This window comes from Aythya ferina (assembly GCF_964211825.1).
Source record: "Aythya ferina genome assembly, chromosome: 26".
NCBI classification, from domain to species: domain Eukaryota; kingdom Metazoa; phylum Chordata; class Aves; order Anseriformes; family Anatidae; genus Aythya; species Aythya ferina.
Genome location: NC_140324.1, coordinates 2,091,123 through 2,107,788, shown reverse-complemented (window position 1 = coordinate 2,107,788; position 16,666 = coordinate 2,091,123). Strand labels below are relative to the sequence as shown.

Sequence of the window (16,666 nt, the reverse complement as noted above, 5' to 3'; positions counted from 1 at the left end):
CCCAGTGTGCCCCCAGTGTGCCCCCAACACATCCCCAGCACGTCCCCAACACGGGGGGGTTGCACCAAGTCAGGCAGGGCCCCGCAGCAGCTGCACGGCTCCCGGTCCCGACCCCTGGTGCCGGACGTTCCTCGGCCAGGCCTGGTGCTGGGGGGGCAGCACCGGGGAGCGGGGATGGCGGGGACGGGGGGGACACGGCCTGCGCTGCTCAGGGACCCGAGCTGGGCCACCACCGCCACCACCGCCACTGCTACCACCACTGCTACCACTGACACCGCCGCCACTGCTGCTGCTCCCCCCGCCGCAGGCCCCGTCCCGCCCCGGCTCCATCCCCGCCCCGCCCCGGCCCGGCGGGCGCTATAAGCGGTCGGCCGAGGCCGGTGTGAGCGGCCCGGCTATGGCGGAGCCCCCGCGGAGGAGCTCGCTCGGGGCGGGCGGCTCGGCAGCGGTGGCGGCGGTGGCGGTGGCGGAGGCGCTGCCGTTGCGGGCACGGCTGAGCTTTGCGGCTGGGCATTTCCTGAACGACCTGTGCGCCTCGCTCTGGTTCACCTACCTGCTGCTCTACCTGCACGCCGTGCTGGGCTACAGCCACCGGCTGGCCGGTGGCCTTCTGCTGGCGGGGCAGGTGGCCGACGGGCTGTGCACGCCGCTGCTCGGCTACGAAGCCGATCGCTCGGCCGGCTGCGGTCGCTACGGCCGGAGGAAATCCTGGCACTTGGCTGGTAAGGGCTGGGATGCTGCAGGAAACACAACCCCACCGGGGGGGGGGCTGTGCGAGGGGGGGGTCTCGGAGAGGGGTTGGGGGGCTGGGGGTGCTTCCCCCGGGGGATCAGTGGGGTTTCCCCAAATGGAGGGCGAGGCGCTGCTCCCGGCAGCTTTGGGGTTCAGGGGGGCTCTGCTGGAGCCCCGATGCTGCTGAGTGTCCCCAGCCACAAAGCTGCCTGGAGGGGCCGTTTTGGGGTGCCCCAGATGGGGGTGTAACACCCCCCCCCGTGGCACTGAGGTGGGAATGGGACAGAACAGGCATGGGGCAGCCCCGTGGGGGTAACGGGGTGCAGGGGAAGGGGCGGCGTGATGTCCCTGCCCTGCCCGGGTGCCGTCCCCATGCAGTGGTGGGGGGTGGCCCCATGTCCCCCCGGGTGGGGGTGGCACCAAGGCAAAGAGGTAAAAAGGAGACCGAAAGGTAAATCTGGGCTTTCCCACGAGCACGGGGATTTACCTGGGGCTTGCCTCAAGCAGGAGGTTCCCAGTGCAGCAGCAGTGATGGGTGACCTTGGGGTGCGGGATGCTCACCGGGGCTGCTCCCGCTGCTGGGGACCAGGCTGGGGCTCCCCGGGTTGGGGCACGCATGGGCTCTGCTCCGGGTGAGGAAGGGCCCCGTGGGGACGAGGGGGAGGCAGCACCAGGTCCGTGTGAATGATTAACGGGTGCCCAGCTCACATCCTGGGTGAGCAAGGCACTGAAGGGCTTGGGGCTGCCCCGCTGCCATCGGGGGCCCTCCCTGAGGGGACAGCGAGACCTGGAGAAGGGTCCTCGGAGCCGTGGCACTCGCAGGAGCCTGCCCTGACCCTGCTGCCCCGGCTGGTGACGGGGAATGGGGCGGTGAGAGCGGGGAAACCTCCGTGGGCAGGAGATGGAGACCCTCAGTGCTTCCTCCTCCTGGTAGCACCCCAGGGTGCCCGTGGAGCCGTGTGGGGAGAGGACGGTTGTGCTGTGGGTGCCGTTATCTTGATGCCAAATTTCTCCCTGCCAACCCGATAAGGCAGCTGGGCTGCCCGGCGGTTGGCTTGGCCTGGCCCCCCAGCCCTGAAATGAGCCAGAAAAAGGGGTGCAGGGGGGGCAGCTTCACCCCCTGCCGCACCATCTGTGAGATCTGTGCCCTGAATTTAGGGAAGTGGCCGGAGCTGTGACTCCGGCATGGGCAGCGCTGCCTCGGCCGGGTGCACCCAAGGGGAAGTTCTGAATCACGTCTTGCTCGGGGGCCGTGCTTGCCCCCAGCCGGCCCCACTGCAGCTGCAGGGAGCACCGCGAGGGCCTGGGGCTGAGCTCCAGCCTGGCCCTGCCTGCTTCGGGGGGGACAGGGGAGGCTGGGGACACGGGCTGAGGCTGGGGACATGGGCTGAAACTTCGTTTCCCCAGCCAAAGCATGGGTTGTTCCTGGAAAGTGGGTGCTACCCCACCACCTTCCCAGTCCCACCGCAGCTCAGCCCGGTCCCAGACTGGCCCTGCTGGTCCCGCTCCTGGGTCACGCTGTGGGGAGATGCTCCTGCGCGTGGGAGGGGGTGGCCCATCTGGCAGCAACCCATGCTCAGATCGGAGGAAACGTCGTGAAACCACAGCCTTGCGGGGGGAGATACCACGAGTTGCTATCGGCACCATCTCCCCTCCGCGGTGCTGGGCTGGTTGGCGGCGGGGCTGCCGGGGCCGATGCTCCTGAGAAGTCGGCTTGCTGCGGGATGCTCACCCTGCCTGTAGGATTTCGGGGCAGCTCCCTGCAGCCACGGGGTGGGAGCAGCTCCTCGCTTTGCTGCTGAGCGAGTCTGGCTGGGCTGCCCCAAATCCCCCGCCTGCAGCGGCTGCGCTGCGCTCGCCCACTTGCAGCCGGCGTTCCCGTGACTCTGCCCCGGAGGGCTGCGAGATGAGAGCTTGGATCTCTGCCACCTGCACGGGGTGCTGGGGTGCTCCTGGAGCCCTGTGTGGGGCTGTGGTGGCCCCCGTGGGGATGGTGGCTGCACCCCGCTGGCTGCTTTGGTGGCCCTGGGTGCTCTTTGGTGGCCCTGCTGGGGAGGGGATGCTGCACATGGGTCTGCTGCAGGGCGGAGGAGCAATGAGGTGGGGATGGGGTGGTGCAAGCACGCTGGGGTTGTATTGAGACTGCGAGCTCCTGGCCTTTGGGTCTGGGCTAGGAGCGGAGCTGGGCCCCTGGGGGGCTCCTGTGGTCCTGCTGGGATGAGCAGGGGCCCCCCAGGACAGCTCTGGGACGGAGGCACAGGCGTGACACAAACAGTTTCTGGCACACGGGGGTGTTGGGGCGGATGTGGGAGCTGCAGCAACCCCAGGCCCAGGGACTGCAGCTCCTGCCCCAGCACTCCCCAGGGACGTGGGCAAGTCCCTCGCAGCCCTTTGGGGACTGCAGAGCTCGAGTCTGTGGGGCCTGAGGCTGGGCAGGGGGCACAGCCTCAGTGATCCTCCGGGCTGGGCTGGGTGTTTAACACGGGCATGAGTTTTGGTCCGAGTTCCGAGTGCTCCTCAGGCATCCTCCTCAAGTGGCAGTGCCGGGGAGGAGCTGCCCTTGTGGCCGAAGGAAGGAGAAATCTCTCTTCAGGAAAAGGATCTTGCACAGTCCTGCAGAGAGGGGAGCCTGGGGACCTGGCGAAGCGGCTGCGGGTTCCCCTGGCCTGGGTTCCTGTGGTTTTGTGGCCAGCGGGTGCCGCGGGTTTGGCAGCGCCCGGCGCAGGACAGGACGGAGCAGGGCACGGCGCCCGGGCCTGCATCTCGTTGGATTTGATCCGTAACCTTCTGGAAGGGGAGGGAGAAGCCGGCCTGTCCCTGCCTGCTCCACGCAGGCGTCCCCGTGGCGTGCAAAGGGGACGCTGCTGGGCTGTGGTGGAGGCAGGGACCTGGCTCTGGTGTCACTGACTCAGCCGGGACCTTCCCATCAGGGCAGCGGCGTCTGACGCCAGCGTGGGGACAGATCTGCTCCTGCCCCGCTGTGCTGGGGGCTGCTGGGGACGCCCCCGACTGCTGCTCTGCGTGGCTCCCTGCAGCAGAAGGGGCAAGGGGACAGACGGACAGGACAGGCTGTGTGCCTGCAGGAGCTGGGGCTGTCCCGGTGCTCAGGGCACCTTATCACCCCCAGGCAGGCGGCGGCGCAGCACCGTGGCCTTGGGGCCGGTTATCTGCAGGCCTGGAGGTGGGCAGCGACCGGGGGGAGCTGATCCCCACCCTGCAGCCCTGGGGCAGGCCCTGTCCGTGGATAGGAGCCAGCTGTGGCCATCAGGTCGCAGGGCGCTGGGCTCGCAGCCCCTCACTGCTCCCCTCTCTCCCCAGGCACCACCTGCGTCCTCGTGTCCTTCCCCTTCATCTTCAGCCCCTGCCTGGGCTGCAAGGAGAACACGCCGCAGTGGGCGGCCTTCATCTACTACCTCCCCTTCATCGTCATCTTCCAGTTTGGCTGGGCGGCCACGCAGATCTCCCACCTGTCCCTCATCCCCGAGCTGGTGACCAGCGACCACGAGAAGGTGGAGCTCACGGCTTTCAGGTGAGCGTGGCCAGCCCTGGCTGTCCCCTGAGCCGAGTCCCTTCACCTCCGTGGTGAGAGGTCCCCTGCGTGCCACAGCTCCGTGTGCTGCTCTGCCACAGGCACCTTGGGCACGCTGGAGCCCTTGACCTGGCAGGACGGGGCTGGGGCCGTGTGGGTGTCCTGCAGGACACATCCAGGTGACACCGATCTTCTGGGTTCCTGGCCTAAAATCTTTGGTGCCGGGGCAAAGGTCCTGCTGCTGAGGATGCTGCTGACACAGCCAGCACCGTGCTGTGGTGATGGGAGAGAACTCACAGCGACCCACCAAGCCCAGCCGGGCTTTGTGCTGTGGTGCAGGCAGAGGCAGGGCTATCTGCCAGCTCCCTTCCCCCCTTGGTACTGGTGTGCCAGGTCCCCAAACCCCCTGCCCCAGCCTCAGAGGGTGCATCGGCACAGAGGAGCTCATGCCCACGGGGCACTTTTTCCTTTGGAACTGGAGGGTGATGCTCATGCAGGAGGAATGTGTCCCCAGGTGTCCCCAGGGAGGGGAGGGCCGGGCACTGCCCTGTGCTGGCCGTCCCGGAGGCCGCAGCGTCCCCAGGGCTGTGCGTGCGGCCCCAGAGCCTGCGCTGCTTATCTGGAGGGGCCGGGCTGCAGGAAGGGGACTTTATCAGCTGGAGCAGGGCTTCGTTATCTGCCCCGGTGGGAGGAAGTTCCCCTTCCGTCAGGTAACAGGCTCAGCGCTGCGCCCATGCTGGAAGCACGCAGGGAGGTGTTGGGTCACCCAGGGCCAAGGGGCCCCACGCTGGGGTGCTGGGCCAGGCGGCTCGGGGTGGGCTGGGGCCGGGCAGGCTGGCCCAGGGGGGCTTGGTTTCCTTCTGGTGCTGCCCCCTGCTTGGACTGGGGGTGCTGGGAGGTGCACCAGTAAGGCTGATGCACCGCCAGGGCTGGCCTGTCCCTGCGTGCGCTTGGAGGTGTCGCCTCTGCAGCGGTGCCATGGTGCAGAGCTGGCTGCAGCGGGCCTGGGTTGGTGGGCAGCCGTGTGTGGAGGTGTCCCTGCTGTGGCTGGAGCTGTGCTCGTCCCTCCGTCACCCCGCCGTGCCATCTCCCCCAGGTATGCCTTCACCGTCATGGCCAACATCACCGTGTACGGCCTGGCCTGGCTGCTGCTGAACCTGCAGGTGGACCAGCCTGAGCGCACGGAGCACCTGGGCATCCAGGATGTCCCCGTGTTTCGGGTAGGTGGCACGGCTCGGTCCCTGGGGTCCCTCCTTCCCTGCGTGGGATGTGGCTGTACAGGGAGGCACCGGAGGGAGTGAAGTGGCAGCACCCCAGAGCCACCTCCTGCACTGGGCAGGGGCTGCACCAACTCCCCCTGGGTTCTGGGACCCCCTTTTATTCCACCAAACTCCTGGGGCAGGGAGGGGCGAGCAGGCAGAGGGCACCCTGTGCCATACTCACCCCCTCTCTACCTCCCCTAGAACCTGTCCCTCATCGTGGTGGGGCTGGGGGCCGTCTTCTCCCTCATCTTCCACCTGGGCACCAAAGAGAAGCCGTACCCACTGGGCTCCCTGCCGCAGCCCGAGAGCACACCCCTGCTGCAGAAGGAGCCCGCGAGGTGCCCGCGCCCGCTGCTGGCCTGGAAGGACTGGCTGCTGGAGCCTGCCTTCTACCAGGTGGGAGCAGGATGGGCCACGGCCATGCCCCGTCCCCCTCCTCCAGCTGGCGCGGGCTGAGGGCCGCTCTCTCCGTCCCCTTGCAGGTGGCGGTGCTCTACATGGCCACCCGGCTCATCGTCAACCTGTCCCAGACCTACATCGCCATGTACCTGACCAACTCGCTGCTGCTGCCCAAGGTGGGCACGGGGCAGGTTCCTGCCCGCACGCAGGGTCACCCAGGCAGGGGTCCTGGGTGAGTGGTCTGGAGCTGATCTTCTCCCTGTGCTTGTCGCCCACAGAAATACATCGCCACCATCCCCCTGGTGCTGTACGTCAGCGGCTTCCTGTCCTCCTTCCTCATGAAGCCTGTGAATAAGTGGATAGGTCGAAACGTGAGTCCTGGGGGCTTGGCGAGGTTTGAGTTAGACCCAGGGCGTAACAACCTGCTCCTGAGCTCAGGGGCTGGGCACCAAAGGCAGGTCCTGAACCCACCGAGGAGCAGAGCACTGGGCACACCGGAGCCTGGCTGCAGAGCAGGGACCCCTCAGGAATCCTCCTGCAGCAGCAGCGGTCCCACAGGGCAGGGCGAGGGGTGGCATGGGCCTGTCCTGCACATCTGAGGGTGCTGAGGTCTGGGAAAGTGACGCTGGCCCAGGCTCAGCCGGTCCTGAGCAGCCCCGGCAGGGCTGGGAAAGCCCCGAGGAGCCCAGGAGAGGCCGAGGGGGGACGTGGCTGAGCCACCCTGAGCATGCCGGAGGTGTGGGGTCTGCAGCCCCGGCAGACCTGCAGCTTCTGCTCCTGCCATGGGGTGCAGGGCACGGCTGGGGCTGTCCCCATGCCCTGCAAGGCACCTACAGCTCCTCCGGGCACAGGCTGGTCGCTGCAAGGCCCTTGCTGTGTGGGGACAGTGCCCCAAACCCGCTGGGAGCGAGGCAGGGACGTCCCTGTGAGCCCAGGCAGCGGCTGGCCCCGATGTCCTGCGGGTGGGATGTCACCGGGGTCTGGGGCACAGCCAGCGCTGGGTGCTGAGCTCTGCCTTCCCCCCTGCCCGTCCCGGAGCAGCTGACGTACTTCGTGGGCATCCTGGTGATCCTGGCCTTCGCCTCCTGGGTGACCCTGACCAGGACGATGGGAGCGGAGATCTACGGGGCGGCCGCGCTGCTCGGCGCTGGCTCCGCCACCATCCTGGTCACCTCCCTGTCCATGACGGCCGACCTCATCGGCACCAACACGGTACGTGGCCCCGCCGTCCCGGCAGGGCTGGGAGCCCGGCGGGCTGGAGATATGTCCCCGGGCAGGCGGAGAGCCCCGAGCCGTGCCCGGGCCATGCTGTAATGAGGGCTCTGCCCATGAGAGGGCACACGGCTCTCGCTCGCTGCGCTGCGTGGCACCGGGTGAGCCTTCCTCTCCCCTCGCAGCACAGCGGCGCGTTTGTCTACGGGGCCATGAGCTTCACGGACAAGATGGCCAACGGCCTGGCGGTGATGGCGATCCAGAACCTGCACCCGTGCCCGTAAGTGTCCCTGCAGAGCACAAATGACTTAATGACAGTTCCACACAGACCGCTGGGATCCTGGCAGCAAACAGCCCGTGGGGGCACGCTCTTACACCCCTGCTGAGAGGCACTGGTGGAAACTACAATTCATCCTAAATCCTTCCTCGCCTTCTCCTCTGCCCTCTGCATCTCAGACTCCTGAAGGGGCTGGGGATCGCTGTGTCCACGCTGCTGCCCTGGGCTCTTCCCCCGTGTCCCAGTCCTGGTAGCGAGGATTTGGGACTGCTTTGGGCAGCGGGAGGGTGGCAGCAGCCCCAGGGTGCCTGGGGAGTGCTCTGGTCCCCGCCACCTAGCTCAGCCGTGTCCTCTCCTTGCAGGACTGAGCTCTGCTGCCCTGCCTGCGTCAGCTTCTACCACTGGGTGATGGTGCTGGTCACCGGGGGCATTGCCATGGCTGCCACCGTGTCCCTGTGCTGCATCATGATCTGGCCCATCCGGGTCCGCTTCCGTGAGTGTGGCCGCGGGGCTGGGGGCGCTGGGAAGGGGCAGGCGTGGGGCTGGGGGCACAGGGAGACCCGGGTCCGGTGCCAGCCCCGGCTAAAGCAGAAGTGTCTTTCCAGATGGCCCTGGTTGTGGCAGGCTGCGGGGTGACCCTCCTGGTAGGCAGGCTCAGCTCCTCGTGCTTCTGCTGCTCCTGGCCCCAGGGCTGGGGCTGTGCCCGCTCGCTGTGCCCGTGGCGGGCAGCACCCCCCTGCCCAGCCACACTGCCCCTGGCCCCATGGTCAGCGAGGGGTGAAGGGGTGAAGGGGCTGCTGCTCGTGCTGCTGGACAAACGCAGGGGCCCGCGTGCCCCTTGCCAGGCTGCTCAGTGTCAGCTCTGTCTCCGTCCTTCGCCTTGTCCAGATTTGTTCTGTGTTGGGTGGGGGGAGAACGCGGAGCCCCCACGGGTGGGGCTCTCGGCAGCGTTGTGCAGGGCCCCTGCTGCCCTGGGACGTGTCAGGGCACCTCGTGCTGGGGGCTGGAGAGCCCCCAAGGACCGGGCTGGCACTGCGAGGGCTCCTGACCCGTCCCTCTCGTCCTTGCAGATGATGTCTCCCTGCAGGGCCTGAACGAGGCCAGAATCTCCTACAACGAAACGGAGAGCACGGAGGAAAGGAGCCCCAGCAGCATGGTCAACTGAGCCGGGCTCGCGTCCTCGGCCATGCTGACGGCCGGGCTCTGCCGGGACCGACCCCCGAGGACGGGGACGGCGCCAGGACGGGGGAGCTGGACTCAGGGTGGGGTCCGGGCACTGCCTCGCCTCAGGCACCTCACATAGGACTTGTCACCTCCCTGCTGTGCCGGGGACGCGGTGAAGGGCGTCCCTCGGCCATCCCTGGGCATTTGCACAAGTTGAACACTACGGGCCCGGGGCTGGGCGGCGCAGCCCGGCCCCCGCACTGTGGGACGGGGGGCACCCAGCCCTTGGTTTTAACCCGCTTTTGGAAGGTCAGTGTGTACGCAGAGCACTTTTTAAAAGAAGGAAAAAAAAAAAAAAAAAACAAACACAACCCACCTCAAAACTTGAATAAAAAAATTAAAAATTAAACTTGAAAAACAAAAAAACAAACAAACAAACAAAAACAACAACAACAAAAGAAAAAAAAACAAACAAACAACCGTGAGACTTAAAAACATTCTGGAGGAGGGAGCCCCCCCCTTGGTGCCCTGGGGGTCGGGGGATTGTGGCCGCCCCCCCCCCGTGCCCCAGGGCCGCTCGCAAGATGGCCGCCCTCAACAACGATGGCGGCCACGACCCGCGCCCGCGAACAAAATGGTGGCGGCGCAGCGGCGCTGGAGCGCGCTGATTGGTTATCGGCGGCGGGGGACCCACCCCCCAAGGCAGGGCAGCCAATGAGGGCCGGCGGCCGCTGGTGCCAGCGCGGCGGTGAGCGGCCCGCGGGGCTGCCCGGCCTCGACGGGGCGCGGGGCCCGGAACGGGGCCGTCCCGGGACCGCCTGTCCCCAGCGGCCCCCAGCAGTGTCGCCCCCGAGCCGTGTCCCCAAGCACCTCGCCCAGCCCCTCCTCGAGCACCCCCAGTGCCGGTGACCCCAGCAGCTCCCCGGGCTCTGTCCCAGCACTGCCAGCGATGTCTCCCCGCTCCCAGCCGGGCCCCCCCCGAGGCCGTTCCCTCTGCTGCGGGCAGAGCCCGGCCCCAGCTCCCCACAGCCCCCAGGGAGCGGGGAGGGCCCCCTGAGCCTGCTGCAGCCCCAGCACCCCCAGCTCCCTCGCAGGACTCGTGTCCCAGCCCCTTCCCCAGCCTCAGCCCAGCTCTGGATGTGCTCCAGGGCCTCGATGTCCTTGTAGTGAGGGGCCCAAAATTGAACTGGGCATGGGTGTCGGGGGCTTGCACGGGGGCTGGAGCCTGGGGCAGGCGCTGGCTGCAGGCAGGACCCCACAGGACCCCCAGGGTCCTGCAGAGGCTGGTGGGGCCATGGGGCCGTGGCCATGTTGTACAGTGAGAGCCCCAGGAACTGGGGCTGGGAGCTGCACACGTGGCCCAGGGCATGGCCAGGGTGGTGGTGTCCCCATCGTGTCCCCGTGGTGTCCCCATCGTGTCCCTGTGGTGTCCCTATAGTGTCCCCGTGGTGTCCCCGCAGTGTCTCCCACTGCCCCCCACTGCATGTCCCCTGCCAGCCCACCCAGCGCCCGCTGGGACCCAGCCCCTGGCACCCAGCGCCACGGGCACACCAGGGCTGTGCATGCACGGGGCCAGGAGGGCAGCGGTGCCTGGAGGGTGTGCAAGGGGCTGCGTGTGAGCAGGTGTAGACGTGTGCAATGTGTGTGTGTGTGCATGGCCGGCCTGTGCTGCGTGTACGTGAGCATGGGACTGCGCATAGGCGTGAGCCTGCAGGTGCTGCGTGTGCCTTGCACACCTGTGCACGCCCTTCTCTGCCCTGGGCAGGCCTCACCTGGAGCACTGGGTCCAGTTCTGGGCTCCCCGGTACAAAAAAGACAGGGATCTCCTGGAAAGACGCCAGCCACAAAGATGATACGGGGCCTGGAGGAGAGCCTGAAAGACCTGGGTCTGGTCAGCCTTGAGAAGAGAAGGCTGAGATGGGATATGATCAATGTCTGTAAATACCTGAGGTGTGGGAGACAGAGGGACATGGCCAACCTCTTCTCAGGGCTCTGTGGGGACAGGACAAGGGGCAATGGCCACAAAATGGAGCCCAGGCAGTTCCGCACCAACACGCCAAAGAACTTCTTCCCGGGGAGGGTGCCGGAGCGCTGGGACAGGCTGCCCAGGGAGGCTGGGGGGGCTTCTCTGGAGATATTCAAGGCCCATCTGGACGCCTCCCTGGGCAGCCTGCTCTAGGGAACTGCTTTGGCAGGGGGGCTGGACCCAGTGATCTTTCGAGGTCCTTTCCAACCCCTACAATTCTGTGATCCTGTGATCTGTGCACGTGCATGACGATGACACCTGCACACCCTGCGAGGGCGGTGCCTGGGGTGCTTGGAGCCCTGGGAGGAGTGGTGTGAGCGTGCAGTGGGTGTGCAGGGGGTGTGCACGTGGGGGTGTGGGCACACAAATGACACGTGCGAAGTGGGGATGTGCATTGGGGTGTGTAAGGATGGGGTGGGTGTGAGCATGGGGCATGCACGGGGCGGATGGCGATGCTCTTGGTGCTGTACCTGGGGGTCCGTGGGGGTGCAGGGCTGGGGATTGCAGTGCCCTGGTGCTGTGCTGCTGGACCCTGGTGCTGTGCTACCCCTGGGGTTACAACTGCTCCCCGTGGAGCTGTGGGAAAGGCTTTGTCAGCACAGGGCAGAGAGCAAGGGTGAGCCAGGGCTGGGCGGCCTTGGCACATGCCCCAGTCAGCAGCGGGCAGGGGCAAGGGATTTCCCTGCTGTCCTTGGGGCGGCCCAGCCCCTGCCCTTGGCCCTGTGTTTACAGATTGTTTTGGGGTGGCACGGACACTCCCGGGGCCGCAGAGGGACTGGCAGCTGGCGAGCCCCAGCCCCCTTTGTGGGCTGCATGGCAGCTGTGGGGTGAGGGAGCCCCGTGCCCCTGGCCACCCCCTGCATGGTGGGCGCTGCGAGGCGCTCCCGTTATCAGGGGCAGACGGTGGTGGTGGTGGTCACCCCATCAGTGCTGGCACCAGCACGCCCCAGGGACTCTGCATGCAGAGATCTTTGTCCCGTGGGCACAGTGGGATGGGCACAGCACTGGGATCCTGCATTCCCCTGTCAACCCGCATCCCACCAGGTGCTGGGGCCCCCATGGCCGTGCCATCGTGGTGGCAGTGCCCGTCTGACCCTTCAGAGCTCCCCCCAGGTGGTAATTGCCCCAGCAGCCCCGAGTTGGTATTTGCCCCGACGCCTCCCTGCAAACCTGCTGCAGCCGGTCCCAGCCCCGCCTGCCTGCCCTTCCTCACTGGGAGGAGGAGGAGGAGGAGGAGGAGGAGACGGCGGCTGAGGGCCAGGTCTGGAAGGAGCAAGGAGCGTGCGTGGGAGCCGGGCGAGCGAGGGGCTGCGGCGCAGCTGGACAGGACGGGACGGGACGGGACGGGACGGGAGGGCTCAGCTCTCCCCGCCACCAGGTACTGCCTGGGGTGGGCAGCAGCAGCCCCGGTCCGGGGGTTTTGCTCCGTGCACTTTGATCCAGCACCGGCCCCACGTGTCTGTCTGCTCAGCCAGCTCGGCCAGCCACGGAAAGACCCAGGAGCTGTCACCTGCTGCCAGCTCCTGCCTGCGAGCAGGGTGCTGGGGGTGCTGCGGCCACCTCGGGGACCCGGCTGCTGTCCCCAGGGGTGCCGTGGCCATGAGGAGAGCGCGAGGCTGGGGTGCGGCTGTTCCTGGAGCGGGGCAGCGGGGCCATAATTGCCCTGTGGGGCCACGGGGATGGGGACACCAGGGCATGGGGGCCGGCAGGGGCTGGTGGTATCCAGAGATGCCACAAAGGGGGACTGCAATGCCTGTGATGCCCCCCGAAACGTCCCGGTGAGACCTGGGAGCTAATCAGAGAGGTGTGGGGACCTGCCCTGCTCCTGGAGGCAGGCGGTGTCCCCTGCCCTGCCTGGGGACACCGGGGCACAGACGGACAAGGGGCGCCCCGTGCATCGTCAGCTGTAGATAACCGCAGCCAAACCCCCAGCACAGTGCAGGCACGGGGTGGGTTTTGCTCTCCCGGTCCTAGCAGGGACCGATGGCCCCTCAGCTGCCCCATCACCCTGCAGCGTGCCGTGCTCCTCCTTCATGTCGGGGAAGCTGAAGAAGAGCAGGAGGGCGGCGCTGGGGGAGAAGCAGTGGCAGAGCCTGGAGGAGAGGGGCAGCGCGGGCACCCAGCCGGGGTCGCACCCCGCACTCACCAGGTGGGTGCTGCTCGCGTCTGCGTGTCCTCACGTCCCGGGGACACCAGGGGCCTTGGCTCACCCTGCCTGCTGCTCCCTGCCAGGTCCAAAACCTACGACCCTTCCTGTAAGGAGACGGAGGAGGCTGAAGGGGCTGGAGGCCGGCACGGGTCCCTGTCCTCCTCGGTGAGTCTGGGGGCGCCGGGGTGAGGAGAGGAGACCCCAGCACCACGGGCACTGTCCTGGTTTGGTGGCCGATGTCGGAGTGGGGACCACGGGGTGCTCACCGTGCGAGGGCTCGGCCCCATGTCCCGGCTTCCCCCCCTGCAGCTGAACAAGCGCAGCTCCAGCTTCCGCAAAGCCTTCGAGGAGATCGCCGGGCGGGAAGCGCTGCTGGCCTGCTTCTCCTGCGCCTGGCAGCGAGAGGTGCCCTACCATGGCCGCCTCTACGTCTCCTCCGGCCACGTCTGCTTCCACGCCAGCCTGCTGCTCAAGGACATCAAGGTGGGGGCAGCCGCAGGGACGTGGGGCAGCCGTGGGGGCGCGGGGTCTGACGCTGCCCCCTCCCCGCAGGCAGTCGTCCCCGTCACGTCCATCTGCGCCCTCAAGAAGACCAACACGGCGCTGCTGGTGCCCAACGCGCTCAGCATCCGCACGGCCGAGGGGGACAAGGTGAGTGCTGGGGGGGCTGGGGGGAGGTCGGGGGGGGGACCTGAGGCTGACCCAGGACACCGCCGCCTGTCCCCCCCGCCCGCAGTTCCTCTTCGTGTCGCTGCGCCAGCGGGAGGCCACCTTCCAGCTCCTGAGGTCTCTCTGCAAACACCTGCAGGTAGGCGCTGTGCCGGGCGGGGGGCCGGGCTCTGTGCCCCCCCCCCCGGTGCCCTGCTCCATCTCTCCTTGTCCAGGACAACGGCTGGAGCCCCCTGGCCTCTCCCCTCAATGGCAGCACCGAGCAAAGCCTGAAGAAGCCCCTGGTAAGGCTGAGGAAGGGCCGGCAGCAGAGGGAGGCACAGCCGCAGGGATGGATGCGGCGGTGACACCCGGGAAAGGCTTATTTTAGGGGGGATTAGGGGGATATTGTGGTGAAAACCCCCAGCCCAGGGCAGCACAGGCACCCTCTCCTGTGTCCCCACATGGTGCCCTGCGACCTGGGCTTGTCCTCCTGCAGACCTCGAGCCAGTCGGACCTGGAGGAGAGCCCTGCGGAGCCCGACAGCCTCCTGGAGCCGCCGGGTGAGCGGCCGCCCCCACACCCCGACAGGCCCTCGCAGCCCCCCTCGGGCACCCGAACAGCCTCTCCTGGGCCACCGGGGAGCGCAGGGGCCTCTCGGGGACCCCAGGGCCCCCACCTGCACCCCAGGCACTCAACGACCATCTCCTGGTTGGGTGCAGAGGAGGCGAGCCAAGACAAGGAGGAGGCAGCAGCGACAGCAGAGGATGCAGCGGCTGCAGGCAGAGGTGAGCAGGGCCCTTGGCGGAGCCGTGGCCGGAGCAGGGCCCTGACGCTGCCCAGATTTGGCCACGGCGCTCCAGGACCGTCCCCGACACCTCCTTGTCCTGGCAGGGGATCCCAGCCCAGCGCCCCGCACCCGAACTGCTGCACCACTGAGCCCATTCAGCACCATCATCCTCATCTACCTGCTGCTGTGAGTCCTGGGGCAGTGCCCCCCCTTGCACCCCCCAGCCCTGGTGGCCCCCAGCTGCCACCTCCCGGCTGTGACACCGCCCTGTCCCCAGGATGGTGGCCCTGCTGCTGACCTCGGGGTACATCGGGCTGCGCATCCTGCAGCTGGAGCAGCAGCTGGTGGACGCGGGGGCTTGGCCAGACCTGGACCTGTTGCACCAGTGAGGAGGGGGCGGGGGGGGGGGGGGGCAGCAGCCCCTCCATCTCCATGACACAACGGGAGCCCCCTCACCCTGCCTCCCCCAGGAGGGGCAAGGAGACGTGAGGCCAGCAGGGACCTGGTCGTCACCAGCAGGGGTTGGGGGGGCTCCAAGCCCGAGCACCTTCCAGGCCCCCCCCAGGAGCCCCCGCAGGCCGTGGGGCTCCATCTCACTGCCCCCACTTCACCCCCCCGAGCTCCCTGCGTGGGGGCAGGGGCAGCGGCCTGGGGGGCAGAGAGGACGCAGGGGGTGCCTGGAGTCAGCTCCCCCCCATGGGACAGCCCCCCGGGGGGGGCCACTGCAGGGCTGATGGGGATAAAGGCACCGAGCTATTTAATTAATAAAGAGGTGAGGGGGCGCTGCCTGTGCCACAGGACCCCCCCTCACCCCACCCTGTGCCAAAGCTGCCTCATTCCTTGGGATGGGCGCAGGGAGGCTGCAAGGCTCCCCTAACCCCGCAGAGACGTTTTGGGGTGGGGTGGGGCAGCATCCAGCGCTGAGCCCCAGGCCTGGCCCCGACGACCCCCGCTCAGCCCCCCCCGACCCCAAAAAGAGCCAGGAGAGCAACAGGCGCCGTGCCCTTTACTGGCGGGTGGAGGGCTGGTGCTGGAGGAGCCTCCAGGTGCAGACGTCGCGGGCGGTGCCGGGGGGGCGGCAGGAGGACAGCAGGGGGACGTACCCCGGGCTGCCCCCCAGCTCCCCAGGGCTCTGGCTGCGGGTGGCAACTGCGGAGAGGAGGGGACAGGGGTGAGGAGGGGGCTCTGGGAGGTGCCCCCCTCCCCCGGGTGCCCCTCCAGCTCTTACCGTACTCCTTGCCCAGGACGGGTCGCTCCTGCCAGAGGAAGGCTCCCCAGCGGGTGCGGGGTCCGGGGTAGGCAGCGGGGACGATGGGGTCCCACCACGCCACCTCCCGCAGGTGCTGGGCGTAAACTGGGGGGGGAGCAGAGCTGGGACCAGGCAGCAGGACCCCCACCCTGCAGCAGGACCCCCACAGCACCCCACCCCCATCCCTTCTCCTCCCCCCCTCATGCTCCTGGGTCACCCCCCGGCTTCTCCCTCCACCACCAGCACCCCCCAACGTGTTCCCCCCCCCCCCCAGCTCCATACCCGGGGGCAGGGGCTCCAGCTCACGGGGGACGTGGGCGCGCTGCCATCGGCACCGGGTGATGCTGCAGGTGAGGCTGTACCAGGGGTCCCCCAGCGCGTCCCAGCCGCTCAGCCCCGTGGCCCAGCTCTGCCCCGCGGCGTCCCAGCCCATGGGGGTGGTCTTCCAGCGCACGGCCTGCCTCAGCACAGGGGCCTGCCGGGGCCCCCGCAGCGTCACATATTGGTCACTGCGGGCAGCGAGGGAAGGGGAGCATCAGGGCTTCGTGCCCCCACCCGTATGGCCCCTACAGGGGTCCCACAGAGTGAGGGGCTCACCTGTAGAGGGGCAGAGGGAAGTCGGTCTCGAGGGTGCTCTGCGGCACCCAGGGTCTGTGCGCCCCCAGCTCCATGCCTGGCGCTAGGCGAGGCCGCAGCGGTGCTGGAATCAGCACCAAGCAACGGGGGGCTGGGGTGGGGCAGGGGGGCTGAGGCACCTTCGCTCCCTTTGTGCCCGGCAGGGGAAGGGCCAGGGCTGCTCCTTGCTGCGGGGCCAGCCCCAGGAGAGCAAACAGGGGTGGCAGGAGCTGGGCAGCAGCCACGGAGCAGAGACCTGCACGGGGCAGCCTCCGCTCCCCTGTGAAAAACCAGCCGGAGGCACAGAGACGTAAATTCACGATGTGTTTAATGCCAGTTCGAACGCTTTACATGGAAAAGTTACAACGCTCTATATTTTTTTTCCACCATGTGATGCTTTATACACAACAATGCCACAAGGTCGCAGACTCGGGGAGGACCCCTCGGCTCAGCCCGCCCGCGCAGCTCAGCACTTGCAGACCCCACACACACACACAACACAAGCACGCAGGCTCTGCTCTTTTGCCCACGGAACACCCTCAGCACGCCCCAGCCAGCTGCCGGTGTCACGCACACAGCCACGAGCACCCCTCGCACACACCAGGCAGAGCAAG

General features: G+C 67.8%; 3 protein-coding genes across 5 annotated transcripts; 2 read left to right on the top strand and 1 right to left on the bottom strand.

Moving 5' to 3' along the window:
• Positions 1–250: 250 nt before the first annotated feature.
• On the top strand, positions 251–9,018 carry MFSD12 (major facilitator superfamily domain containing 12). 2 transcript variants are annotated; one of them, XM_084498353.1, is made up of 10 exons: positions 251–722; positions 4,051–4,261; positions 5,358–5,481; positions 5,725–5,919; positions 6,006–6,098; positions 6,201–6,293; positions 6,964–7,134; positions 7,320–7,414; positions 7,774–7,904; positions 8,482–9,018. In XM_084498353.1, the coding sequence occupies exons 1-10, from the start codon at positions 398–400 to the stop codon at positions 8,574–8,576; spliced, it is 1,533 nt and encodes a 510-aa protein (XP_084354479.1). In that variant the 5' UTR covers positions 251–397; the 3' UTR covers positions 8,577–9,018. The 2 variants fall into 2 exon arrangements, with proteins under 2 accessions (XP_084354479.1, XP_084354480.1); XM_084498354.1 differs by lacking the exon at positions 7,774–7,904.
• Positions 9,019–11,055: 2,037 nt separating this feature from the next.
• LOC311424198 (uncharacterized protein) lies at positions 11,056–15,015 on the top strand. Of its 2 annotated transcripts, XM_084499148.1 has the most exons (11): positions 11,536–11,979; positions 12,616–12,750; positions 12,834–12,915; positions 13,060–13,233; positions 13,303–13,401; positions 13,487–13,558; positions 13,635–13,703; positions 13,898–13,961; positions 14,121–14,186; positions 14,293–14,374; positions 14,466–15,015. In XM_084499148.1, exons 1-11 carry the CDS (start codon positions 11,561–11,563, stop codon positions 14,575–14,577), a joined length of 1,374 nt encoding a protein of 457 aa, XP_084355274.1. In that variant the 5' UTR covers positions 11,536–11,560; the 3' UTR covers positions 14,578–15,015. The 2 variants fall into 2 exon arrangements, with proteins under 2 accessions (XP_084355273.1, XP_084355274.1); XM_084499147.1 differs by having other exon boundaries at positions 11,056–11,979; positions 13,898–14,186.
• Positions 15,016–15,194: 179 nt separating this feature from the next.
• Positions 15,195–16,108, bottom strand: TEKTIP1 (tektin bundle interacting protein 1; the record flags this gene model as incomplete). Its single annotated transcript, XM_084498407.1, has 4 exons — positions 15,195–15,337; positions 15,417–15,542; positions 15,720–15,946; positions 16,035–16,108. 4 exons carry the CDS (start codon positions 16,106–16,108, stop codon positions 15,195–15,197), a joined length of 570 nt encoding a protein of 189 aa, XP_084354533.1.
• Between the last annotated feature and the right edge of the window lie 558 nt (positions 16,109–16,666).